General features: G+C 47.4%; 2 protein-coding genes across 2 annotated transcripts; one reads left to right on the top strand and one right to left on the bottom strand.

Moving 5' to 3' along the window:
* Positions 1-2,629: 2,629 nt before the first annotated feature.
* On the top strand, positions 2,630-9,164 carry GCDH (glutaryl-CoA dehydrogenase). The gene is made up of 11 exons (XM_016218648.2): positions 2,630-2,798; positions 2,888-2,923; positions 3,218-3,361; positions 3,496-3,558; positions 3,837-4,007; positions 5,266-5,395; positions 5,476-5,692; positions 6,187-6,290; positions 6,579-6,704; positions 7,026-7,186; positions 8,487-9,164. Exons 1-11 carry the CDS (start codon positions 2,708-2,710, stop codon positions 8,558-8,560), a joined length of 1,317 nt encoding a protein of 438 aa, XP_016074134.1. The 5' UTR covers positions 2,630-2,707; the 3' UTR covers positions 8,561-9,164.
* Positions 9,165-9,462: 298 nt separating this feature from the next.
* SYCE2 (synaptonemal complex central element protein 2) lies at positions 9,463-25,093 on the bottom strand. The gene is made up of 4 exons (XM_016218649.2): positions 25,016-25,093; positions 24,165-24,283; positions 10,575-10,785; positions 9,463-9,676 (listed from the first exon to the last, which is right to left on the bottom strand). The coding sequence occupies exons 1-4, from the start codon at positions 25,091-25,093 to the stop codon at positions 9,482-9,484; spliced, it is 603 nt and encodes a 200-aa protein (XP_016074135.2). The 3' UTR covers positions 9,463-9,481.
* Positions 25,094-27,325: the final 2,232 nt, after the last annotated feature.

The following is a 27,325-nucleotide window of genomic DNA, read 5'->3' as shown; positions in this document are numbered from 1 at the left end:
AAAAAAAAAGGAATATATCAATTGTTGGCAAGGGTGTGGAGAAATTGGAACCCTAGCACACTGCTGGTCAGAATATTAAATGGTACAGCTACTGTGGGAAACTTCAAAATGTTAAATTTAGAGTTACCATAGGTTCCAGCAATTCCCCTTCTAGGTATATACCTCCGAACTGAAAACAGGGGCTCAGACACAGCAGTGCTATTCACAATCCCCAAAAGATGGAAGCAACCCAAATATTCGTTATCAGATGAGTAGATAAATAAAATGTGGTCCATTCATACAATAGAATATTATTCAGCCATAAAAGGGATGAAGTTATACATGTTACAATGTGAATGAACCTCTAAAAGAAGTGAAAGAAGCCAGTCACAAAAAGTTACATATTATATGATTCTATTTATATGAAATATCCAGAATAGGCAAACCCATAGAGACAGAAAGATTAGTGGTTGCCGGGAGTTAGAGGGGGGAGGGAATGGGAAGTGACTGCTAATGGGTACAAGGTTTCCTTTTGAGGTGATGGAAATGTTTTGACACTAGATAAAGGTGATGGTTGGGCAACACTGTGAATGTACTAACTAAATGCCACTGAATTGTACACTTTAAATGGCTCATTTTATGTTATATAAATTTTACTTCATTAAAACAAAATGGCTGGAATTAGAGTGGTTTTCTGGAGAGAAAAACAGTCTCTTTTAAGGAGAGATTTCCTTGGTTTAGGACAAGGCACTAAGCAGTCATGCTTGGCTCTGCAAGATGAGGCAACAGTAAGGGCCCAGAGAGAAAGAGGCATTTGGCTGGGAGATAAGGCCTCTGGGATGATATGGCCAGTAGGGGTAAGGGACTTTGAAGGACAGTAAGGCCTGAGACTTGATTTGGGTTTCCACCTGGGCATAGAGAACTCCAGCACCCACAACAGCTCCAGGGCAGGGAGCTTTGGAAGGAAGGAGTAGAAAGAGAGAGGTCACTGGCTCCAGGAGGGAGGTGTCCAGAAAAATAAGAGCTATGCAGAATCCTAGATATTTCAGGATGGTGATGGACCGCCTACTGTGTAAGGAAGAAGATTCAAACCATTTTATTTTGATTTTAAGGGCAGTAAGAACACAGAAAGTGGGAGAATCCAGGGACACCCAGACCACAGCACCTGGGGACTTGCAGGACCGTGATCACATTCAGACACAATCCCACAGTTACTCTCATCACACTCAGCCACAGTGTGTGAGGTAGAGCATGCTACACACACTACGCTACCCAGAGTATGTATGTGGGAAGAAGTGTTCCTGGGTGGACAAGGGCCTGTCCTGGGAATTGGGAGGCCTGGATCCCAGTCCTGGTCCCTGCTCTGCATGTGGCCCACTGTGGCCTTGAGCAAGTCTATTTTGCAATCTGGGCCTTACTTTCCCCAAATGGGAATGGGAGGGTCATGGTAGATGTGTTTTTCATATACAGATATGGTCAAGCATTATACACCCAGACAAATGCAAACTACATAAATGCTCTTAAAATCGACCTAGGTAAGTAAGCCACTCACTCAGGCATATGTCACAGTCAGGCACATAATCACACACAACTGCACATAAGCCAAAGCACACTGACATATATAGATACACAAAATCAAAGATATAAACAATATTTAGTCATAGTATCACAAAGATAACAGCCACACCTAGAGAGAAAGCCACCAAAACACAGTCAGTCTGTGTTACAGACAATCACACAAATACAGGCTTACAATTACATAGACAAGAAACTACAAAGATATTCAACCACACAGATAGGACAGTCACAGACAGTAACACAACCACCCACAGTCAACAGTCCCAAATGTGACAGGCATAGTCAGTCCCACCCACATACATATACACAGTCACTTAGGCACATTGACACACATAGATGCACAGAATCATATAGCACAAGGAATAACACCGAGTCACATAGTCACGTGCAGCAGCACGTGCTTCCAGGGACAGAGTAGCAGACAGGTTGGTCTAAGATGGCCCATCAGGGCCCACCTCTTCCTCACACACACTGCACCCCATTAGAGGAGAACTCGAGGTCCGGACTTATTCTTCTCCTGCCTCAGTTTCCTCGTTTAACTCCTGAATCCCTTCGCACACGCCTCCTGTAACTGACCAACCAAGAGTGGGCCGAGCCCCCTCCTATGGCCAATCAGAATAGACATACAGCTGGCCAATCGGGTTGGTGGATTCGTGTGTGTGTGTGTGTGTGTGTGTGTGTGTGTGTGTGTGTGTGTGTGTGTGTGTGTGTGTGTGTGTCCCCTCTCCCTCCTTCTGCCCCGCTTCCCCTTCCCTCTCTCTCGCCCCCACATTCTCTCTCCCTCTTTCTCTCCTCCCCCTGCTTTTCCTGCTTTGCTCCTTAAAGGGATTAACGTTCCTCCGGCTGTGTCCGCGGGCTTCCTCCGGTAAGCCTGCCATTGCCCTTTTAAAATGCAGACCGGTAAGGAGCTGGGTCTCAGGACGAACCAATGAGAAGCCCCATTCGGCCTCCGCCCCTCCCACCCCCCTGCGAGAGGTCAAAAGCTTGCGTCAGTTGCTCCTTGGCCTGTGAGCAGAGCCGGGAGACGCCTAGTAGAGACTGGTTTGTGGGGGCGCTAGGGGCCCGGCCTGCGGGTGGAAGCCGCTCCGCTCTGACATCCCCGCTTCTCCAGGTCGGTGGTGGTTGCTGCACTCGCCCGCCCGCTGCCCACATGGCCCTGAGAGGCGTCTCCGCGCGGCTGCTGAGCCGCCGACCCCTCCTGTGCTTCCAGCGCGCGTGGGGCTCGGCGGCGGCGTTGACGGGTCAGTGCTGGAGAGGGGGTGGGGTGGGGAGGGTGGAACTGGAGACTTGGGGACTTCTCCGGGGTGATTTTCTCGTCCTGTGTTTGCAGAGAAGGGCGGGAAGACACAGAAACGACCGGCCAAATGTAAGGACCCCTCGTCGCGCGTGCTTCTGAGGCCCTTGTCCTAATGTCTGTCTGCTCTGGGTGGGCTCCGTCCCAGAGTCGGAGGGCTGCCGGGGCAGGGAGACAGGGCCGGGGCTAGGGCCGGAGGCGCTGAGTCAGCAGTGAGTTTCCCGGAGAAAGGGCCCCTTGCCAGTCCTGTTTGCAGCCACATCCAACCTCGAGCCAGATAGGGGTGGAGGATTCAGGGAAAGGAGGGCGCGGCGGGCTGAGGGAGGTGTGGGCTGGGCTGAGTTGAGCCCCTGCTCCCTATCCCAGCCTTTCGTCCTGAGTTTGACTGGAGGGACCCGCTGGTGCTGGAGGAGCAGCTGACAGCTGATGAGATCCTCATCAGGGACACGTTTCGCACCTACTGCCAGGAGCGCCTGATGCCTCGCATCCTGCTGGCCAATCGCAACGAAGGTGCCCAGGCAGGCTAGTGGGCACCCTCCACCACTCTGCCTGCTCTAGCTAGGCCTCTGGGCACCTCTGTCCCTGGCGTGCGGTTTCCAGTGGGTTAGGGCTAAGACTGAACTTGGACATCTGTCCATTTGCAGTTTTTCACCGGGAGATCATCTCAGAGATGGGGGAGCTTGGTGTGCTGGGTCCCACTATCAAAGGTAAGGACCAGTTTCTTTCCACACTCTGCAGCCCCAACTGTGTGCTGGAAAGCCCCTTCCTTTCCCTGAGCCTATTTCCCAGTCTGTAAAGTGAGGCTGTTATCCCTCTGTCCAACTGTAGGAATGAAATGAATAAACCCTCAAGCTAGGGCCAGCTTGGTGCTCCCTCCTTGGGTGCCCCTATGTATCTCTGTCTCTTGGGCCTCAGGAGTCACTGTTCCCAGCTGGGCAGGCTTTCTTCCCCATTGCCCTATCTCCCCTCCCCACTCCTTAACCAGGGTATGGCTGTGCTGGAGCCTCATCTGTGGCTTATGGGCTCCTGGCCCGGGAACTGGAGCGGGTGGACAGCGGCTACAGGTCAACAATGAGTGTCCAGTCCTCCCTTGTCATGCACCCCATCTACGCTTATGGCAGTGAGGAGCAGCGGCAGAAATACCTGCCCCGGCTGGGTGAGTGGCTTCCCGTGGAGCCTGGTGGAAGCCTACCTTCTGTTCTCACTTCAAGGATAGCACCAATGGCCACCAGAACCCTCTGCCAGAGCCTGGGCTTCATCCCCACATCTAATCCTGACAGTCTTCTCATAGGTCTCTCTTGATTCTCTTTGGCCCTTTCTCACCACCATCATCTCTCTATCTCCCTCTTGATTTGCTGTCTTCCCCCATCCCAGCCCAAAGTTTGAAGTCTTAACTTCCTGACTGAGTCCAAGAGGTAACCTGGTAACCTTTCACTCTCATCTGTGGTCACTCTTGACTGCTCTGCCCTAGTCAGACTCAGCTACTTGGAACTCTAAGTGTACCACTGGGGCCCAGCAGGAATGGCTCAGCAGTTGAGCGTCATCCTATGATCCAGGAGATTGCAGTTCAATTCCCGGTCAGGGCACATGCCTGGGTTGCAGGCTCGGTTCCTGCTTGGTCTCCAGAAAGGAGGCATGCAGGAGGCAGTGGATCAATGACTTTCTCTCATCACTGATTTTCTTTTCTTTTTTTTTTTTTATAATTTTTTTTTTTTTTAATATATCTTTATTGATTTCATAGAGAGGAAAGGAGAGGGATAGATAGAAACATCATTGATGAGAGTCATTGATCGGCTGCCTCCTGCATGCCCCCGACTGAGGATCGAGCCCGCAACCTGGGCATGTGCCCTAACTGGGAATCGAACCCAGATCGCCTGGATCCTGGGTTGACATTCGATCACTGAGCCACGCCCGGCCGGGCGAGAGAATTCTTTTTTTTCTTTAAAATACTACAGATGTCCCTTTTTATCCCCAATGACCCATTCCACCCCATCCCACCCCTGTCCCCAGTCCATCTCCACACCATTGTTCATCATTGATTTTCTATCTCTCTTGCTCCCTTCCTCTCTTTGAAATCAATAAAAAAATATTTTAAGTAAATAAATGTACCACCGGGCCTTTTCACATCCTTTTCCTACTGCCAGGACTGCTCTTCCCCACACCTTTTCCTGTTTAGCTTTCACTGTCCTTCAAGATAGTTTAGGTGACTTTTTCCTGACTCCTGGGGGTCCCCTCCCCATCATGGCATTGTGACTATGACAGGGGGAGGAGGGACTTGTCCCTTTACCACCTGGAAGTGCTGTGAGGGCAGTGCCAGATCTGCCTTAGCCTGGCTCAGTGGAGAGGGTGACACTTTTCAGTTGAGGGTATAAATGAGAGACAGGCAGCCTCATGACCCTGTCTCATGCCTACAGCCAAAGGGGAGCTCCTGGGATGCTTTGGGCTCACAGAACCCAACCATGGGAGTGACCCTGGCAGCATGGAGACCAGAGCCCACCACAACCCATCCAGCAGGAGCTACACCCTCAATGGGGCCAAGACCTGGTGAGGGGCCTGGGTACCTCAGGTGGGTGGAGAGGGGCATGGGGCGGCAGCCAGACCCTCACTGCCTGTCCCATCCCCAGGATCACCAACTCGCCTGTGGCTGACCTGTTTGTAGTATGGGCTCGGTGTGAAGATAACTGCATTCGGGGCTTCCTGCTGGAGAAGGGGATGCGGGGCCTCTCGGCCCCCAAGATCGAGGGCAAGTTCTCCCTGAGGGCCTCGGCCACGGGTATGATTGTCATGGACGGTGTGGAGGTACCAGAGGAGAACGTGCTGCCCAATGCCTCTGGGCTGGCGGTGAGCAGAAGCCACCTTGGGAACTGGTATTGAGTCACATGATGATTCACCTTTCTTGGGCAGGCCCTGTGCTGGGGACCCAGCTGGGGACCACACAGACACAGTGCCTGTGCACTGTCCTTTTCTGGTGACTGTCTCGCTCTTACTGGCTCTGCCCAGGACACATTGGGCTTAAACCAGCTTAATCCTTTGGAGCATGCACATCTTCCTGTCTCCTTATGTCAGCTCCTAGTCCTGAGCAGCCAATCGAGATCCTGGGCTGGGTAGAACTGTGCAAATCAGGGATGAGTAGGTACTGAGCAAGGCCTGCCATGCATTAGCTTTGGTGCCAGGGCTGTGTGTGATTTAAATGGCCTCCCTGAGTCCCCCCCTGTTTACACGGACTGTGTGTCTGGGTGTCTGAGAGGAGGGTGTCCCCCTGTTTCAGAGCTGAGTCTGCACAGACCCTCTCAGCTCTTTCCCAATGGGGCTGAGGCCCCCTCTCAATCCTACAGGGTCCCTTTGGCTGCCTAAACAACGCCCGGTATGGCATTGCCTGGGGTGCACTTGGAGCTGCTGAGTTCTGTTTGCATACAGCCCGGCAGTACACCCTGGACAGGTGAGTGGGGGCTGACCTTAGAGCTTCTGGCTGCATGGTGGGACTCAGGTTCCATCCTTTGCCCCACTGATGACTTCCTAGCCCCTGCCCACCAGACCTAAGTTCCCTGCTCTGTGAAATGGCCAGAGAAGTCCTTCTGAGCAGTGATGTGCTGAGTCAATGATAGGGCCAGGGCAAGCTAGGCAGGGGCTAAGGCAGCCTGGAAAGGCTTCCTGGGCCAGTGGGGCCCTGGGACGGGACTGGGGTTTGGGGTCCCCTCTTTAACTTACCCGGACCTTGCCTCCCTAGGATACAGTTTGGCGTCCCACTGGCCAGGAACCAGCTGATTCAGAAGAAGCTGGCAGATATGCTCACTGAGATCACATTGGGCCTTCATGCCTGCCTGCAGCTTGGCCGCTTGAAGGATCAAGACAAGTAGGGGCTGCTTGTAGGGGGAAGCAGAGTGGGACAGCTGCGGCAGAAGGACCTTGTGCTTCTCCTGGGCATGGTTGCTGGCCCTGAGGAGAAGAGTCCTTCCTGCCTGGTGGCCCTTGGGGTCCTGGTCCCTTTTCTCTCTCTTGACCTTGATGGGCAGGGGCCCACCCTGCTTGTCCTTCATTGGGAGCTTGGTGTCTGCTGCTTTCACTGTAATATGGGGAATTCTCCCCCTGGCTGGTTTGCGTAGGGTGTAGGGGTGCCTGGAGCAGGGTCAATTCTTTGTAATCAACAGTTGTTACATTTCTGTGCTGCTCACAGGGCCACCCCGGAAATGGTCTCCTTGCTGAAGAGGAACAACTGTGGGAAGGCCCTGGACATTGCCCGCCAGGCCCGAGACATGCTGGGGGGAAATGGGATTTCTGACGAGTATCATGTGATCCGGCATGCCATGAACCTGGAGGCCGTGAACACCTATGAAGGTGGGGGCTGAGTCCTTCATGGAATGGGGATGGTTATAGTGGCCTCACTGTCTGGGGAAGAGGGGCAGGGACAGCAGACCTGAGTCTTACTCCCAGCTGTCACCACTGGCAGCATGACCCGAGGCAGGTCCCACCCTGTATCCCTCATCTGGGTGGCTCACACTGGGACCTAGGTAGGATATGAGGTGCTTTCTGCCCTTTTCTTCATCATGCTTGGAGAAGAGGTGTTCCCAAGCCTGTTGATGGCTTCCTTGGGCAGCCCCAGAGTGGGGCATGATGCCCAGTGAGCTGGTGATGCAAAGGAGAGTACACACAGGACATTCCATATTATGTTGAGAAAAAAAGAACCATTTGCACTGTGGTGTTTGCAGCTGGCAACTGGTTATGACACAAATGGGGCCCAGAACCCATTGCCTCATGGGAAAACAGATGCGGAAAAAAGTAGGGTTGAGTCCTTGAAGGTGTAGGAACTCCCTAGGCAGAGATGGTGAAATAGCTTCTGTGTACTATTCTGGATGAGACATTCCAGAAAATGAAGAGGGAAGGGTGGAGGGATCCTACAGGTGTGGGAATGACCCTGAGGGTAAGAAAAGGGGATCTTCAGATGGTTTTATGAAGGAGAAGGGAAGGGTCAGGTGTGCACTTTAGAAAGTAAACAATCATTTTGTTACATATAAGGGAGGTAGTAATCTCTGCCTTCTGCCCCTGGAAGCTGAAGAAGAGCAAATAAGAGCACTAAGGCATGTAAAGTGTTATCCAGACTCAAGGGCATGGGTGGCAGTTTCAGGACAGGGTAGCTCATTAAGTGATGTTTGCTTTCCTATCCCTCCTGTGGATGAGAAAGGGCCTGATGTGTTTCCAGAACCCATCAGAGCTTTCTACTTCTGTGGAAAGGAAGCATGGCTGAGTTGAAAATCAAACGTTTAATGAACTGGGATGGGATGGAGTAAATTTACCACATGTTGGAGACACCAAATCTGTGCCCATGGTGGTGGCTGGACTCGCTGCCTTTGGGTCTGGCACAAGTTTTTTTCTCTTTTTTTTTTCTTCTTTTTGCCAAGATGTATTATAGAACTGTGAAAAACAATTTTCTCAGTGTAGCCAGAAAGGTGGCCTCTGAGCCTTCTCTTGGTGGCTATCAGTAAGAGGCAACTCTCTCAGAAGCTGTCAGCATTCGCCATCTTTATGCGTTTGTTCTTCTTCGAAAATAGTAGCCTGGGGAGGAAACATGAAGATTTACTTTAAAGGGAAGTTATGAGCTGTTAAGACTTCAAACTGACCTTGTATTTATCTTGTCCAGGTACTCACGACATTCACGCTTTGATCCTCGGAAGGGCAATCACAGGGATCCAGGCATTCACGGCCAGCAAGTGAATACACTTCACCTGGGAGCCTGGATGGTCCCGAACCCCTTCCCAGGAGGTTGCTGTGCTCTGAGCTTACTCAGGGAAGTGGCAGATGGAGCCAATTTTTATGGTGGGAGGTGAGAGACACTGATTTTTAAATTTTTTGAAGTCACTCAAATGTGCTCCTTAAAAAGAAGATGGGACTCTCTGTACCAAGTTTCTTAATCCAGTGGACCACACTTACCTTGGAACAGAAGCTTCTCTTGATGGGGAGCAGGGAGAAAAAAGAGTGACACAGAAGCAACCTCTGTGAGACCTGACCTGGTGTCTGACTAAGTAACCCTCCCCTCGAGTTCCCTGTGTGCCCTCTGACCCTCCTGCCTGAGGGATAAGTGCCTTATGCTGGACGCTGGGGCATAATGAGGGGGAGAGAGAGAATAATACAGTCTGGGAGGAGGGCAATGGGGGGGCAATGGGGGATATCTATAATACGATGAAAAATTAAAAACAAAAAAGAGTCTGCATGTCTGATCCTCAGTGTTGGGCCACATTTACTTGTAACCACCTGAATAGTCCTTTTAGTCACAGGGAAAATGAACATGTGTGGGGGCTGGGAGGTGCTCAGATGTAGTGGGGATTTCCCTGTGCCCCCCCCCCCCCCCAGTGATCTGGCCCATGTCTGCATCTTTGGCTCTGCTGTAATAAGTAAACCTGGTTAGACACTGCTCAGGGCTGTGGGTGGACGGGACTTTGTCCTTTCTGTCACCACAGAGCTTGCCACACAGCAGTGGGAAATAACAGTGGGCTGGCTTCTCAGATCCAACACATCATGTTTATAGTAGAGCATGGAGCCACAAATGAGATGGCAGGAGCACCCATTTCTGTTGATATTTACTTTCATCTTAGCCCCTACAACTCTCCTCAGGCAGTGCCCCCCATGTGGGTTTAGTCATACCTCTGGCTGGACACACAGGTCTTTGTACACAGTCTCCACAGTGTGGCACACTTGTTTGAGCTCTGTTTCCAAATGGCTGATCTTTGCCATCTTCTGGGTGAACTCTTGGAGCTTTTCCTGAATGATCTTGTTGTGGTGATTATAAAGCTGATACATCCTCTCCTCTAGCTTCTCTGTCAGTTCTGAAACCTTTTAAAGAATAAGACGTATTCTTGGAAAAATCAAACCAGAAGCATCATAAGACATGTGTTTTAAGTGGTTCACTGATTTCTACAGTTTATCATTTAAAATGGTAAAAACAACTCCAGTGAGGACTGACATTGCCTATATTAAAATATTTTAAAGCAAGATTGCAAAATGATGTATACAGTATAGGTTCCATCAGGTTAGAAAGTAAGTACATAACAGAGACTACAAGAAAATATGCAACAAAGTAGCCTCTGGGTGGTGGGATCATAGGAATGTTTTTATATTTTTTCTGCTATGTTATATTTAATTTTCTATACTATGTATACTGGTAGGGATGGGAATGGGGCAAAAAAAGGTGGGGAAAAGTCAGCCTGTTATCAAGAGATGTCCCACTCATGGGATCCCATGTGCATTCTGAAGAAGCATCAGGGACAGTTGTTAACACTGGACCTGAACATAACAACAGGTTTTGTTAGACATAAGCCTTGGTCATGTTGAGGGATCCCTTCTCTCCCACCACAAGCCATTTGAATGCTGGAGGACAAATGGCCGTGTTAATGTAGGCTATGCCTCAACCCCCTACTCCAATAGCCATTAGTCTTGGTGTATAATAAGGGGACTGGGCTCTGGGTGCAGACAGAACTCAGTCCCTCATTCTGGCTCTCTCATTCAGAAAAATTATTCCTAAACCTTACTTTTCCCATCTATAAAATGGGTTCATTCATTGCAGCACTATTGGAAGAGTAAAATGAAGTACCAAATGCAAATTGCCTGGCACCATGCTGGAAACATAACAGATACTCAGCAGTGGTTCATTCCCCCGCCCTTCACTTTTACATAAGGACTTTCCCCACCCCACGCACTGGGGCTTTGCTGTGTGTTGGGGGAAAATGTTCACCTTGGTCTTGAGGCTGTCCCTGAAGTTGGTCATGAGTGCATGGTCCTTCTGCCTGCTCTCGTTGATATTTTCGATCAGCTCCTGGGCCCTTTTCTTCAGGATCTCGATGCTCGAGTCCAGAGAGGAAAAGTAGGGTCCTGACTTCCCTTCCAGCATCACTAGCTGGCGATTAGCACTGGAAGTGGCCATAGAGGGGCTAGAAACCTGACTTCTGAAAATATAGGAAACTGAGGTCAGCACCAAACTCCCCAGAGTGGCTGATCTGAATTAGCTCCATGGTGGGAGGAGAACCAGTGTTATATATCTTCTGTGGGTGATGCTTGGTTATTTCAAGCATACACCTGCCCTGAGGCAGGCATGGCATCCCCATTTTATAACTAAGAAAACAGACCCAAAGTCACACACTAAGTCTTCCCAAATTTCCAGAATAAGAAAATCTGCCTTACCCCGAAGCACATAATAATTTCATAACATCAACTTACTTTCAAATAAGCATCAATAATTCTATTTATAAATAGTATAGATGCATTCTTAGATGGATCTTCCTGTCACCAACCTGCTGTATCCCTTTCTAAACCCATTGGGGGATATCTGCAGCCTGCAGTCCACCTGGGGTCTAGTGTACCTGCATGACTCTGCTACCACCAGATAAGGCAACCCAACAAGAATTAATTATGTTGCCCGGCCAGGCGTGGCTCAGCAGTTGAGCATTTACCTAGGATCCAGGAGATTCAGGTTTGATTCCCGGTTAGGGCACATGCCCAGGTTTCGGGCTCAATCCTCAGTAGGGGGAGTGCAGGAGACAGCCAATCAATGACGACTCTCTCATCACTGATATTTCAACTCTCTCCCTCTCCCTTCCTCTCTCTGAAATCAATATATGTTTAAAAACAAAACAAAAAACCCCCCATTAAATCAGGTGGTATAGGGGAGACAACTATAGATTGGAGCAAAGATCATAAAAATCTAGAAGGACTGCATACGGACCACTTTGTGATAGCTTATAAGTTTTCACTCTTCTTTAAAAACAAAATTGCAGTCCCACCGGGCGTGGCTCAGCAGTTGAGCATCGACCTAGGATCCAGGCGATCGGGGTTCGATTCCTGATCAGGGCACATGCCCGGGTTGCGGGCTTGATCCCCAGTTGGGGGCGTGCAGGAGGCAGCTGATCAATGACTCATCATTGATGTTTCTATCTCTCTCCCTCTCCCTTCCTCTCTCTGAAATCAAGAAAGACATTTAAAAAAAAATAAAAATAAAAAACAAAATTGCAGGTAATACATTATTAATGAGGTGTATGAAAAAAAAAAGTTGCAGTCTAACCAGCAGACTTATTAGTGTTTAAAATTAAGATAAAATGTTTAAGCCCTGGCCTGTGTGGCTCAGTTGGTTGGACGTCAGCTATACATGGAAAGGTTGTTGGTTTGATTCCGTCAGGGCTCATTCCTGGTTTGCAGGCTCAATCCCTGGTAGGTGGTGTGCAGGAGGCAGCCAAGAGGCAGCAGATCCATGTTTCACTCTCATATCGATGTTTCTCATTCTCTATCCCTCTCCCTTTCTCTCTCTCTAAAAATCATTTTAAAATCTTTTTTTAAAAAACGATAAAATGTTCAAGGTAAGCTTTATTTATTTATTTATTTATTTATTTATTTATTTATTTATTTATTTATTTATTTATTTATTTATTATGTATTTTGCTATTTCTCTGCTTTACCTGTCAGCACTTTCTATCTGCCAGGCACCTTGTCACTGCATCCTAACGACCAGGCTTTGGGATCTGTCTGTTCATCACCTTTACCTCATAGCTCAGGACACAGGCTCAGCCTGGTCACTTTCTCAGGATTACCAGCCAGTCTGTGGTAGAGCTGGGTGTGGCACCCAGCTGTCCAAACTCACAACCCATGTCCTGCTTCCTCCTGGGTCCTCAGTTTCCCTCTTGTTCTCTGAGGTCTTCCCAATTCTGAGACTTGGAGGTGCCAGCCACCACAGAGGGGCTCCTGAACACACCAGTTCACATACAACTATAAAACTGACCATCACTAGAAGCCAGTCACTGCTTATTTAGGAACACACATTTTGATTTTCTGATGCTTTCTTCACAAAACTATTTTTCTTGACTTTTTTCTGAGAGCCTGAGCTCTTCCTTTTGGCTGAGGACAGAAGTACAGGAAATCCCAGTAAAAGAGAGCCTGGGTGGACAGTCACATCTGCATAAAAGTTCTCAGGCCCAGGACTGTGTCCTGGTCCTCATGTATTTCTTGCCAGATTGCTTCTTGCCTCTGTGCTTTTGTGCCTGTTCTCTGACTCAGCCCGTGAGACCTAGCCAGACTACTGCCTCCTTTGAGAAGCTGTCTAGGACTCCAGTGCCTATCACTATGTGACTTTGTCACTACTCATGTTCCTATCTCCCCAGAGGGCTGGGTTCCATTTATCTTTGCATTCATAGCATACAGCATAGAGTAAGTCCTCCACTGTTTGCTGAATCAATGAAGGATACCTTCCATCAGATCTAGTCCTCCCTCCTCTGGCTTTCCACAAAGCATGCAAGTTCATCAGCCTCCAAGATAAGTCGCTGTGTCCAATGCATTTTAAGATGGGAATGTGTCCTCAATTGATGCAGATATTTCTACAGCAAACATTTACATCAGCTAGAAAACAAGAGACCAACTAAAGGGCCTTCTTGTCTTATTTACTAAGGAATTTACTACCTCCAAGCATGCAATTTTCTTTGTTAAGGGGAGGTGAGGCAGAAGGATACAAATTCAGACCTGTGTTTCTGAAAGGAGAGCCATGCTTTGCACAATGACGATGAAGCTGGGGGCACAGATTCAGAAACACCTAGCTTTTGGCTTCCCTAAGACCTCAAGCACTAACTGCCCTTCTTTTTCTTTTCCTTTTTTTTTTTTTAAATATATCTTTTTTGATTTCAGAGAGAGGAAGGGAGAGGGAGAGAGAGATAGAAACATCAATGATGGGAGGGTTATTGGTCAGCTGCCTCCTGCACGCCCCTGACTGGGGATTGAGCCCGCAACCTGGGCATGTGCCCTGACTGGGAATCGAACCCCGACCACCTGGATCCTAGGTCGATGCTCAACCGCTGAGCCATGCCTGGCTGGGCCTAACTGCCCTTCTGCTCTAAACCTGGGGCTCCATCAATTCATTCTCTGGCTGGTAGTCTGAGCCCCGCTTCTCTTCAACTCTGTGTCACACCCACCTACCAAAAACCCACCCTGGGTTTCTACGACCAAGCCCTGCTTCTTTTCTCACACTCGGGAGCCTGAGTGACACTGGAGAAAATCATGACCCAATAAACAGGATCACTACAGAGTCCTGCTTTCCAGCCTTAGGGGGTCTTCAGGGCCACTGGGTATCCTGTCTTTGCTCTGGTCATCCCTCCCATCAACCATACCAAACTATCATTCTCCCATCCCAGACCCCACACTTGTCTCCCCTCCCCCTTAACAGAAACATGCAGGCCAATAACCGCCTGCACCATCCACACTGCCCTTCCTCTTTTCAAACTCCCAGCTGGGTGAGAGGGCAAGGTATTCTTGGCTCCCAGTCCCATCCCCTGTATCTCACTCCCTTGTGTATTTGACTCCTTCCTTTGGCTGCTCCTCCTCTCTACCCCCCAGGGTATGTCATCTAGCATTTTAAAAACACCACACACACACACACCCTCTCCCCTCAAACATCAGGTCTTCCTCAGCCAGTCATCTTCCTCTTTACTCCCCATGATCACCAAGGTTCTAGAAAGAGATGCTGACACTTTCTGACCACATTTTCTCACCTTCTACTTGCTTCTCAGCCCACTGAAATCAGTTCTAAAATGAAGCAGCAACTGCCAAGGTCCCCAGTGACACCTGGCAGACACCTCCCTTGACTCTTAGCAGCAGCTGGTGCTGTTGACACCCGCTACCTCCCCCATTCCCAACACTTGGTGGCCTCAACTCTGTTCCCTTCACACACTGGTGAACACCCTTGCTCCGAAGCCAGGACCCACCCACATATATCCTCCCTGCTGGCCTCTCCTGCCAGCCCTCCAACACCCCACCCCTCCTCTAATAAACAACCTGTCATTCCCCAAAGGCCCACTTGTAGCCTGGTATTCCCCAGCAGTTCCTTTCCCTGAGTCCTGCATCTTCTAGAAAGTCATCCCTGGCTGAGTTATGTGCATACAGTACCTACAGTGTCAGTGCCTAAAATTCAGCCTTTCCTCTAGCCTTCAGGAGGGCTCAAGCAGGCCTCTTTCATCTTCATATCCCTATACCTATTCCTCATGGTAGGATTAATAAAGGTATCGAATAAAGGAATGTCTAGTGGGGGCTTTCATTACCATCCACAGTTCTGTCTCCATAACTTATCATCCACAGCTCACACTTCACTCCTGAGCTCCCAACGACAGACGATGTATCAACTACCTCCCAGGCCTCTCCATTTGGCTGTACCAGAGGCACCTCAAACTCCTCCACATTTGCATACCAACATCATCATCATTTCCTCCCCTTACCAAAAGCAACCTGGTTCCCAAGCCTGAAACTTAACAGTGAGCCCGGAGCTTGTCTTCTCTCAGCCCTTCCATATCCTGTGATTTCCACATCCTTAACATCTCTCAAATTGATCATCTTTTCATCTAATCATTTGCAACCTGGTACCTATCATTTCTTACCTGGGCCCCAGCAACCTTAGAACTGCAATCTAATGTCCCACTCCTGCTCCCATAGCCTATGAGAACACCACCACCCACAGGATCAAGTCTAAATTCCCTAGTACAGCACCCAAGGCCTTCCAGGACCCTGGGCTTCTCTCTTTTCAGCCTTCTCTCCAACCGCCACTCCCAGCAATTTGAAACTTCCCATAATTTCACCAAACCCATCAGCCTTTGCCTGAAATGACTTTCACTTTTGGCCAACTTTAGGAGGTAAAACTCACTGCTTCTGCACCTTCACTTACTGATCACAACACTCTCAGTTTATTCACAGCAGTTCTCTGCAGGTGATGCCAGAGAAATTAAAGGGCCAGACTTCTCAGACATGGGTGGGAATAAAGCTCTTACAGTATCTTCAGAAAATGAATTTTCTGAGACTTGCACAGGAGGATGGAACATGGAAGAAGGCGTTATTTGTGTAAAGTTACATTTCTCGTGTTCCAAAGCCCCTGCCCCTTAAGCCAGTCCTGGAAGAGGGGCAGCTGGGAATTCAGCAGAACCAGAAAGAGGGCCAATGTCCAAGTGTCCAGAGTTTCAGTTCAGGTGTGGTTTAGCTGTTTAGCATTCATACCATATTAATGTCCATTTAATATGTGGACCCCAACATGGCCATGCGCCATGTGGGCACACAGTAGGCCCCTGCAGCAGGAGTCCTAAGAGGGCCAGGGCTTGGGTGTGTTGGGTGTGTGTGTGTGTGTGTGTGTATGTGTGTGTGTGAGAGAGAGAGAGAAAGAGAGAGAGAGAGAGAGAGAGAGAGAGAGAGAGAGAGAGAGAGGGAAAGGAAGTTCAAGCTTCCTCTTCTCTCTCTCTCTCTCTCTCTCCCTTCCTCTCTGAAATAATAGGAAGGGAGAGAGAGATAGAAACAACAATGATGAGTCATTGATCCGCTGCCTCCTGCACACTCCCTACTGGGGATCAAGCCTGCAACCCGGCAAGTGCCCTCCATCTCTGCAGGGCTAGAAGTTTATATATTTAGATTCCTTGAGTTTGTAGTGGCCACGCCCATCCTGGCCAATTACCCCTTTCCAGGTGTGACTGATGGGCAATTAGCCTCCCATGTCACTCAGACCTTACCGGGCAGGGCAGTCGTATAAATTGCCTGTCTAGTCCCTTCCCCCATCAATGATTGGGGAACAGACTTGGACAATGTTAAATGCAGCTTTTTTGACAAAGCTGAATAAATGGCATGCCTATATCTTTTGATCTACCCTTTCACTCCTTTCCTGTTAAATAACCAGGTTATTAACCAGGGTGCTGTGTAGGCTGGGGATCGGGGATTGTTGAATACCTAAACGAATGAACTACTGCTTGAGCAAAGTCTGATGTAATATTCCTGCTGGAACTCCTCCTTGTACCCACGGTTGCCTTGTTGACTCAGCAGTGTAAGAATCCTGACATTAAAATCAATAATAAAACCCGTGCTTCTTTTTTGTGTAATTGCTCACAAAAATTGAGCTGCTAATGGTTCAAAGTCACTCCTTTCTCAGGCTCCAGTCTTCTTCGAAGAAGTCCCATCTTCGTGGCACTGTGCAAATGGTAAAAAAATCTCTTGAACTCAGCTCATTCAAATTTCATTGTGGGACAAAAGCCTGCATCAGATGTCTGCAGAGAGCCTCTTGATTTTTTTCAACTTCTCCTTTGGGGATTTACTCTTTTCCATTTCATTTTTCTTAATACTCAGCAGCTGCATATTAATTAGAATGCTAATAAATCAGAGGCTTCCTTGGGCCTTCATTTACCAATTAACTTTAATAAACAAATGCATGGTGTCCTCTCCACTGGCTTCCCCCATTTCGGGTCTGCTTCTGTTGCTGAATCCTGGACAAAGGCCAGGGAATGGAAGTGGGTCCAACACAACGGGTCTGGCAGTGGGGGATCAGAGTGGGGGCTGGGAACACATCGCTACGCTCATCTATTACCGTCTGTCCTTCTAAGGAGTCCCTAATTCGACTGAGAGGATTAGTACAAAGTTCCAAGCAGGGCTCAGGCTGGCAGGGGGCCTGGAACTGCAGAGGAAATCGGTCTAAAAGAAGAGACCATCTGTTCGCTCCAGGTAAATCTGTGATTGGCGGGCTTGTGAGCCAGAGCTGCCTGCTGCTGGGGCACTCCCTCCATGGCCTTTAACAGATATACAAGTAAGCAAATCCACCAGCCACTTATGACCACCACAGGCGGCAGTCCCAAGAGGAGAGGTAACCTAATCAAACATTCAAGGAGGAATACAACAAATCTCTGGTGCTTAGGCAAAACCAGGATTTGCTGAAGTCTATAGTCAGGAAGGGGTAAGGTCTGAATGGAAGCTGCTGAGTCTGTTCCTCACCACCTGCTTTTCTCTCCTGAAACCTGTTCATATTTTAATCATGTTGCTGAGTGTCTGCTGCTGGATCTATTAACTGGTTCTTGCACTGGTTCTAATCCATCTGATTTTCAGTTCAAAGCTCTTGTGGAACTCCTTGAAGTGTCACAATGATTTGCAATTATCTGTGTCTCTTCACCACTTAGACTGGATCTAAACATGTTATTTGCAGGAAGATGTAATAAAACAAATGACTTCAGTCATTTCCTTCTTTTTTCTGGTTTCTATGTGTCAACACACACCTGGAAACCACCCCACTCTGTAGCCTGTTTTACAACCGAGGGATCTGGGAGGTAGGGGAAAGCTGGCTTTAGGCCTTGAGTCCTCAGGAGCCCTTTATTGAGCCTGGTCTTCTTCTCATTTTCTCCCCAGGTGATGAGCTCATTCACCCCACAGCTGCCACTGAAACAGTGAGTCCCACAGTGCTATCTCCAGCCCCTGGCCCTCCTGAGTTCCGGTTCAGAAAGTTCAACTGTATCTGGACACATGTCCCTGGCCCACCTCAATCTCAACAAGGGCAAAATGGAACTCATGCTTTCGCCTCTACCAACGAAACCACCACCTACTGGAAACCACCCCAAGCCAGAAAGTGGGGAGCCAATGGTATGCTGGTAAGTATTTAGCAACTGGCTCTCTGGGTGGGCAGAGGGGAGAAGAAAGCCCTAATTTGTAGTGTTTGGCAATTTCCAATTTCCACGGTACAAAGACTCCCATTATCACCAATTTCAAGCTACCAATATGAAGTAGCTAAATGCCAGGTTGGGAAGAGATGTATAGAACTAGCTCTGGCATACCAAAGCATACTAGGATCCTAATATCCCTGCTGCCAATCACAACACTTGACATGCCAGCCTTTTCGCTATTTTGTGAGCACACAAGCCTGAAAACATCCTGGACTCATCCTCTTCCTCACTAAAGGAACACCCCACCCCTCCTCTTGAGCTTCTCTCCATCTTCCCAGCTAGACACCACCCCCACAGGAGCCTCCAACCTGATCTCCCCACACCCACTCATGCCTCCCCCCACCCATTATCCACAAAGCAGCCAATATCTTTTTTATAACAGGAACCTAAGCATGTCTTTTCTCTGGCCCAGCAATTCCCGTCCTAGATATCTACCCAAGAGAAATGAAAACATATGTCCACACCAAAACTTGTACATGGATGTTCATAGTAGCATTACTCAGAAAATGCACAAACAACCCAAATATCCATCAACTGATGAGTAAATAAAATGTAGATCCACAATATGGAATATTATTCAGCCATACAGAGGAATGAAATTCTGACACGTTACAATGTGTCTGAACTCTGAAGACATTGAGCTCAGTGAAAGAAGCCAGTCACAAAGGATCACATAACTGTATGATTTCATTGATATGAAATGTCTAGTAGAGGCAAATCCAGAGACAGAAAATAGAGTAGTGGTTGCCAGGTGCTGGGGAGGATGCAGGGACTGGGGGGGTGATGGTTACGGAGTACAAAGTTTCTTTCCAAGGCAATGAAAATATTATAAATGGATGCACAGCTCTGTGAATATACTAAAAACAACCGAATTGTACATTTTAAGCAGGTAAATTGTATGGGGTATCTGAATTCTACCTCAATAAAACTGTTACCAAAATAATCCTGAGTATAAAGTCCATAGCCGACAAAATGCCCTGTGAGCTGCCCCTGCTGAGCCCTCCAGCCCTCCTCTTACACTCACACCTCCACTTAGCCACACTGGCTGCCTTTGACTACCATGTGCAGAGGCTTTGCATTAGCTCTTTTCTCAGTTCCTCCTTCCACCTCCATGCCTACTCAGAACCCACTCATCCTCATCTTGCCATTCAGCATTGCTTCTTCAATGGCACTGTCCCTGTTTCCCCCATCTTGCCATTCAGCATTGCTTCTTCAATGGCACTGTCCCTGGTTCAAGGCTGGCTGCCCACAGGGGAAATGTTTTCCCAGCACCCCAATCTGTTCCATGTCAGTCAGTACTTGTTCAATATGTCTTCTCATCAAATGGAAGCACCAGGAGAGTATAAGAGCATCAGTCCGGTGGAACCTGGATATCCATGTTGTCAATCACAATGCCTGCCAAGCTGACCTCCTCACTGTTTTATGAGCAAACCCAGCTTATTCCTACCTCAGGGACTTCATACTCTGCCAGCATGTCTGGGCCCCTGAAGCCTCCTGGCTGGCTCCTTCTCATGTGACCTCCGTATAGATCTCCAACTACTCTAAACTCCTTATCACTTTAATCACTCCTTACTCTGATTTGTTTGTTTCTTTTTTGTTGTTAATCCTCACCTGAGGATATTTTTTCCATTGAGTTTTAGAGAGAGTGGAAAGGAAGAAGGGAGGGGAACAGAAACATTGATTTGAGAGAGACACATAGATCAATTGTCTCCTGCATACACCCTGACTGGGGCCAGGGATTGAATCTGCAACCCATGTACATGCCCTTGACTGGGAATCAAACCCAGACCCTTCGGTGCATGTGCGGCTCTCCAACCACTGAGCCACACTGACCAGGGCTCTGCTTTGTTTCTTCACAGCACTTGCTACCAGTTGAATGACATTCTTTTTTTTATTGTCTATCTCTCTTTTATTTTTATTATTATTATTTTTTATACCTCACCTGAGGACATGCTTATTGATTTTAGAGTGAAGGGAAGAGAGTGAGAGAAACATCGATCTGTTGCCTCCCATATGCACCACAAATGGGGATCAAACCTGCAACCTAGGCATATGCCCTAACCAGGAATCAAACCTACAACATTTTGGTGTATGGGACGATGCTCTAACCAACTGAGACACACTGGCCAGGGCTATCTCTTTTAGAAAGTCAGCTTTGTTGACTCAGAATAGCCAACAAAATATTGAAGAGAAAAGTCAGAAGACTGACACTACTCAACTTCGATTTACTATAAAGCTACAACAATCCAGATAGTGTGGTACTGGTGAAAGAATAGGCTAGAGATCAATGGAACAGAATAGAGAGCCCAGAAATAGACTCACACATATATAGTAAACTTATTTTGGCAAAGAAAATTCAATGCATAAAGGAAAGTCTTCAATAAATGGTGCTGGAAAACTGGACAGCCAGCCACATGCAAAAAACTGAATTTAGACATAGAACTTATACCTTTCACAAAAGTTAACTCAAAATGGATCATAGTCTTGGCTAGGTGGCTCAGGTGCCTGGAATATGTCCAGTACACCAAAAGGTTGCGGGTTTGATCCTCAGTCAGGGTGCATATAGGAGGCAACCGATCAATGTTTCCCTCTCCTTTCCTCTTTAAAAATCAATTTAAAAAAATATCCTCAGGTGAGGATTAAATTTTAAAAAAATGGATCATAGATCTAAATGTAAAAATAAAACTGTAAGACTCCTAGAAGATAACAGAAGATCTAGGTGACCCTGGGCCTGATGATGATTTCTTAGATTTAAAAAAATTGATTAGCCCAGCCAGCATGGCTCAGTGGTTGAGCATCAACCTATGATCCAGGAGATCATGGTTCGATTCCGGTCAGGGAACATGCCCGGGTTGCAGGCTCGATCCCCAGTAGGGGGCATGAAGGCAGCAGCCAATCAATGACTCTCTCATCATTGATGTTTCTATCTCTCTCTGTCCCTCTCCCTTCCTCTCTCTGAAATCAATAAAGACATATTTTTAAAAAACTGATTAACTGTACTTCATTAAAATTAATCATTTCTCCTCTGTAAAAGACACTGTTAAGAGAATGAAAATATAAAACACAGAATGTGAGCAAATCTTTGTAAAACATATATCTGATTAAAAACTGGTATCTAAAATATACAAAAAACTATTAAAATTCAACAGTAAGAAAACATCACCATTAAAAATGGGCAAAAGCCCTGGCTGGGTAGCTCAGTTGGTTAGAGCATCCCTCCCAATATGCCAAGGTTGTAGGTTCAACCTCCAGTCAGGGAACATACAAGAATCAACCAATGAATGCATAAATAAGTGGAATGATAAAGTGAGGTTTTCCTCTCTCTCCTCCTTCCTCTCTCTCTCAAATCAATCAATCAAAATAAAATAATAAAATAAAATAAAATAAAATAAAATAAAATAAAATAAAATAAAAAATGGGCAAAAGATACAGACACTCCACCAATATATAGATGGCAAAAAAAGCATATGAAAAGATGTTCAGCTTCATATACCTCATCAGGAAATTGAAGTCAACACAACAGTGAGATACCACTACATATCTATTAGAATGGTGAAAATCCAAAACACTGACAACACTAAGTGCAAGGATGTGGAGCAATAGGGACTCTCATTCATTGATGATAGGAATATAAAATGGTACAGCCACTTTGGAAGACAGTTTGGCAGTTTTTTACAAAACAAATATACTCTTACCATATGATCAAGCAATTGTGCTTCTTGGTATTTACCCAAAGGAGTTGAAAACTTAGGTCCACAGGAATGTTTATAGCAGCTTTATTCATAACTGCCAAAACTTGGAAGCAACCAAGATATCCTTCAATAGGTGAATGCATAAATAAACTGTGGTACATCTACACAATGGAATACTATTCAGTGCTAAAAAGAAATGAGCTATCAGGAAACGAGCCCTGCTCTGGCCAGTAGCAGGTGTGCAGGAGGCAGCCAATCGAAGTTCCACTCTCACATTAATATTTCTTTTTCTCTCCCTCTCCCTTCCTCTCTCTCTCTAGAATCAATAAAAATATATTTTAAAAAATTTTTTTAAAAAAAGAAATGAGTCCTGCCCCGGCTTGTGTGGCTCAGTTGGTTGAGTGTTGTCTCGTGCACCAAAGAGTTATTTGTTCAATTACTGGTCAGGGCACATGCCATATTGCCAGAAAAATCCCCGATAGGGGTGCATGCAGGAGGAAACCAGTTGATGTTTCTCTCTCTCTAGAAAAATCAATAACATATAAAAGAGAAAAAAATAAATGAGCCCTGGCCTGGTAGATCAGTTGGTTAGAACATTGTCCCAATATGCCAAGGTTGCAGGCCTAATCCTCGGTCCAGGGCACATACAAGAAGCAACCAATGAATGCATAACTAAGTGAAACAACAAATTGATGTGTTTTTGGGGTTTTATTCTCTCTCTCTCCCTTCCTCTCTCTCACTCTCAAATCAATAAAAAAATATTTTTTGAAATGAAAAGACATAGAGGAATGTTAAGCACATATATATTACTAAGTGAAAGAAAGTCAGCTCCAAGAGAGCTGGGATTCTGATTTGTTCTCTGCTGTATTCCCACTCTGGTCTGGCCAAAGCAACCCTCAATAAATATTTGATGAATTAATAAATGTGCAAGATTCCCTGGCTGGTGCTGCTCAGTGGTTAGAGCGCTGGCCCGTGCACTGAAGGATCTCCAGTTCAATTCCCGGTCAAGGGCACATACCTCAGTTGTAGGTTCAATCACCAGCCCCTTCTGGGGCGTGTGTGGGAGGCAACCAATGGATGTCTCTCTCTCTAATTGATGTTTCTCTCTCTCTCTCCTCCCTCCCTCCTCCTCCATCCCTCCCTTCCACTTTCTAAAAAGCAATGGGAAAAAATCCTCTGGTGAGGATTAACAAAAAAATAAAAATAAATAAATGTGCAAGACAAAACTTTTTTTTTGTCATCCCTAACATTGCTCTTTCTTTTACTCCAACATCTAATCCATTAGCATTCCCTTTCAGTTCTAGCTTCTTAAATATATCCAGAATATGACCACTTTTTATCACCTCCATAGATCCACCATGGGCCAAGTCAGAGTCATTTTGCACCTAGATTATTCCCAATGCCTCCTCACTGGTCTCACAGCTTCCTTCCACTCCTGCCTCACAATCTATTCTCTACATGGCAGCCAGAGGGAGCCCTTTAATACTTTAGTACAGAAGACTGCAAACTTCTATAAAGGTCCAGGTAGTAAATCTTTTCAGCATAATGCTCCTATAGTCCCAGTTGCAAGGACTCAACTCTCAGAAGCATCCTCAGAAAAACATGGCTGTGTTCCAACACAACTTTATTAACAACATTCCCCACCCTGCTATAGTCACTTCTCCTCAGTCCTCTATTCCAAACCTTTTCATGGATAATTAACATCCAAAGTCCCATTACCTGTCTGACTGTATATCTCTCTCTTATACTGCCTCTTCCAGCACAGTCTTCCTTCCTTGCCTTTGCAACTAATGTTTCTCTGCTGAAGCATAGTTCTCCCTATCCCCACAGTTCACTTGTCACCTCCTCCACGAAACCTTCCCTGATCCTCTTCTGATCTAAACAGACTACCTGTCACTCTCTCTCTCTGTTTCCCCCATAGCACTTATCATCCACTAACTACTATATACTCCTGAGTTTACAATCTGTCTGCTCTAGAGAGTGTCAGCTGACTGCTGTGTCCCCAGCACTTAGCACACTGCCAGGCACATGAGAGATGCTCAACCAGTACATGGAACAAATGGGCCAAGAGCAGCCACTGGGGTCTTGGGGAAGAAATGGGTGAAGGCCTCAGGGGACTGTGTGGACCCGTTGGGCCAGGGACTTCCTCACCTAGCTGGCCCCCAACCAGCTTCTTTTTCATGGCTCTCCTCGCCCTGCTGCTGCTGCTCCTTGCTCTCCCCCAACGGCTGTGGCTCCTGGTCCTTGCACTCTGCGTGGGGCATGTCCACCTGTGAGCACAGTCAGCGCTTGAGAGGTGGAAGGAGGGAGGGCGACAAGTGGTCAGACACCCTCCTCCCGCCCCTTCGGCCCTGGGCACCTTCTTGTGACATAGTGGGGACCTGCAGAAGAGACCTCCTGAGCTACGGTGGGGCATCATGAGGTCGGGGGAGTGAGGTGGGGGAACACTGTCTGGAGGGCAGAGGCCGGGAAACCTGCAGGGGCCCGGGTGAGGGCAGGGAGTTCCGGGGTGCCTGAACTTCTAATCGGTATTTGCTTGCAGTCGAGTCCTTGGAGGAGGGAGAAGAAGGAAAGAAACGGGTGCAGACCATGGGTGTTTGAGCCACTCTCTAAATGGATTCTGCCAAGCGTCCTGAGTGGAAGTCAGGCCCCGCTGTCAGTGCATGAGGCACACTATCCGTCTATCAGTCAGGAAATCAGTCAGTCAGGAACTCGGGGCCCGGTCAGGCGAGGGTGACCCCGATGGCAGGAGACAAGTCGCCAGGCGAGGCTCCGCCGCGCAAGCCCGAGATCGCTGGCGTTCCCTGCCCGTCCGCCCGCCGCCCGAGCGAAGAAAACAAGCGCCGCATACTCCCTGTCGCTCCATCTTGTCTTTTCCCGCCTTCTTGTCTGCGCCCTCCGCTCACGCGCAGGCCCCGCCCCTGTCCTCGAGGACCTCTGCCGCGCGCTCCCGTGGCCCCGATTCTCTCTGGGAACGTGCGCGCACAGCGGGGTGGGCCGACCGTTAGCGGCGGTTGGGCCGTCTTGGGGCTGCGCACGCAGCGGACGCGGTCGGGAGCAGGTGGTCTCTGCGCGCGCATGCGCTTGTGAGGTTCTGGGCCGAGGTGGGTCACGGGATGTTTTCAGTAAAGAACTCTTTTTAAAAAGTTGACCTTAGAGAGAGGTAGGGAGAGAGAGAAGAAGGGACAGGGAGAGCGAGAAAGAGAGATCCATCGATTGCCTCCCACACGTGCCCGACCAGGAATGGAAACCTGCAACCTGGGTATATGTCCTGACCGGGAATCGAACCCTTGGTGTAGGGGAGGGCGCTCTAATCAACTAAACCACACTGGCCAGGACTGTTTATTTTAAATGCTTTTATTAATTTTAGAGAGAGGAAGCGAGAGGGAGAGAGAGAGAAACAGTAATGATGAGCGAGTCATTGATCCGCTGCCTCCTGCAGGCCCCCTACTGGGGGATCAGAGCCCACCACGGGCGCATGTGCCCTGACTGGGAACCGAACCTCGGATCTCGTGGATCATAGGTCGATGCTCAACCACTGAGCCATGCAGACTACCAGGGCTGTTCAATAAAAAATTCTGACCTTGCCCGGCTGGGCTTGGCTTAGCAGTTGAGCATCGACCTAGGATCCAGGAGATCAGGGTTTCATTCTGGTCAGGGCACATGTGTGGGTTGTGGGCTCGATTCCTAGTCTGGAATGCAGGAAGCAATGGATCAATGATGACTCATCATTGATGTTTCTATCTCTCTCCCTCTCTCTGAAATCAATAGATATATTAAAAAAAAAAAATTCTGACCTTTGTTATTCCCAGATTTTGACTTACCACCTCCAGTGAAAAAGTTTATGCAGTTACCTCCTTAAATCAGTTATCTTTGTGCTCTAGAACTAGAAGATGCTTGAAAGCATAGTGGTCCTACCCCTAACAGAGTTGGATCCATATCTTTTAATAATAGTAGTAATAACAATAGTGCAATAGTAACAATATTATTGTTAGCACAGGAGGAGCCACAGACTGGGAGAAAATATTTGCAAAATATAAATATAAGGACTTGTACCAGCATCTACAAAAAGCTCTTCAATTCAGTAAGACAACCCCCCCCCCAAAAAAAAAAAAATGGACAAAAGATTTGAATAGGTATGTGCAAAAGCCCTGAGGTGGGAGCAAGCTCAGTATATTTGAAGAGCAGCCACAAGGCCTGCTGGGGAGAAAGAGCAGGAATTGGGGGAGACTGGGGTTGGGGGGGGCACGGTGAAGGGTTGGGATATTGTCCCAATTGATTGGGAAGGAGGTGGAGCTTTTTCTGGGACACCTGTCACAACCTCCATGTGGAGGAGGCAGTGGGAATCCAGTCATATTGCTGAGCCTTTCTGTGGGAGTCTCTGTCCTGGGCCACACACACTAGGACACACATCTTGACACCTACATTCTGGAAAACATGGATTTGAATCTGGGTTCTATCTCTTACCACTGATGATGATCATAAAACTGCTACTCACTCTCAAAACCCATCTTCATCTACTACCAAGCAGATAAAATCTAAAATATCTGGCTATTATAAGGGTTTCAAGGATAAAACATCTGGAGCATACCAAGAGTTTAAAAATGATAGGTAACATTAGTATTTCATGGTAAAAATACAAGTTAAACAAAATTCATCTTCCCACACCATCAGATTTGAAAATTGGAGGACTAAGAAAAATATCAAAGGCTTACTGTTAAGCATATACACACAAACACAAGCACATGGAACCCAAACAAAAGCAACAAACAAGATGCAGGATGATTTTTATGGTGCATCATTTGAATGACTTTTAAAAACATGCAGAATGAAAAACCATGTCTTGGAATGTAAAATATACTAGTAAAAATGTTTAAACATGAAAATGATAAACATCAAATTCAGGAGTGGGTAATAACCTGAGCAGGGTGGAGATGAAAGGAACTAGGACAAGCCCATAAGGTCCTCAAACCCATCTGTCAGGTCACATAGGTCTAAAAACTGAAAGTTCTAAAGCAAATACTATAGTCAATGCTCAGATTTGACCAAAGTAGGGGTGGGGTGATTCCTGATTGTTAAATTATGCTTTACATGTTCTTTACCCTCCTCAGCTATTTTTCGTAAGGCCTTTACCCCTCCATTTCTGTATTTATGTCTCCAGAGTACCCTCCCCCCATGCCAGCTCCTGAGGGCAGGGACCTGAGTCTACTTTGCCCGCTGCCAAGGCTTCATTCAGGTCATAAAGTGTTGGCACTTAGGAGGTATGCATTTATTGCATGAATCAGTATTTTTCTGTATGACTAAATTATTTA

This window comes from Miniopterus natalensis, chromosome 4, assembly GCF_054644295.1.
Source record: "Miniopterus natalensis isolate mMinNat1 chromosome 4, mMinNat1.hap1, whole genome shotgun sequence".
In the NCBI taxonomy this organism is placed as follows: Eukaryota; Metazoa; Chordata; class Mammalia; order Chiroptera; family Miniopteridae; genus Miniopterus; species Miniopterus natalensis.
This window is presented reverse-complemented; position numbering and strand designations above follow the sequence as displayed.

Excerpts from the sequence above, each read along its gene's own strand:
- GCDH (XM_016218648.2), top strand. The coding sequence starts at position 2,708 with ATGGCCCTGAGAGGCGTCTCCGCGCGGCTGCTGAGCCGCCGACCCCTC. Across the intron at positions 6,291-6,578 it reads CGGCAGTACACCCTGGACAG|GATACAGTTTGGCGTCCCAC; the intron begins GTGAGTGGGGGC and ends TTGCCTCCCTAG. Across the intron at positions 7,187-8,486 it reads GGCCGTGAACACCTATGAAG|GTACTCACGACATTCACGCT; the intron begins GTGGGGGCTGAG and ends TATCTTGTCCAG.
- SYCE2 (XM_016218649.2), bottom strand. The coding sequence starts at position 25,093 with ATGCGCGCGCAGAGACCACCTGCTCCCGACCGCGTCCGCTGCGTGCGC. Across the intron at positions 24,284-25,015 it reads CGGCCCAACCGCCGCTAACG|GTGGACATGCCCCACGCAGA; the intron begins GTCGGCCCACCC and ends CTGTGCTCACAG. Across the intron at positions 9,677-10,574 it reads GGGACAGCCTCAAGACCAAG|GTTTCAGAACTGACAGAGAA; the intron begins GTGAACATTTTC and ends ATTCTTTAAAAG.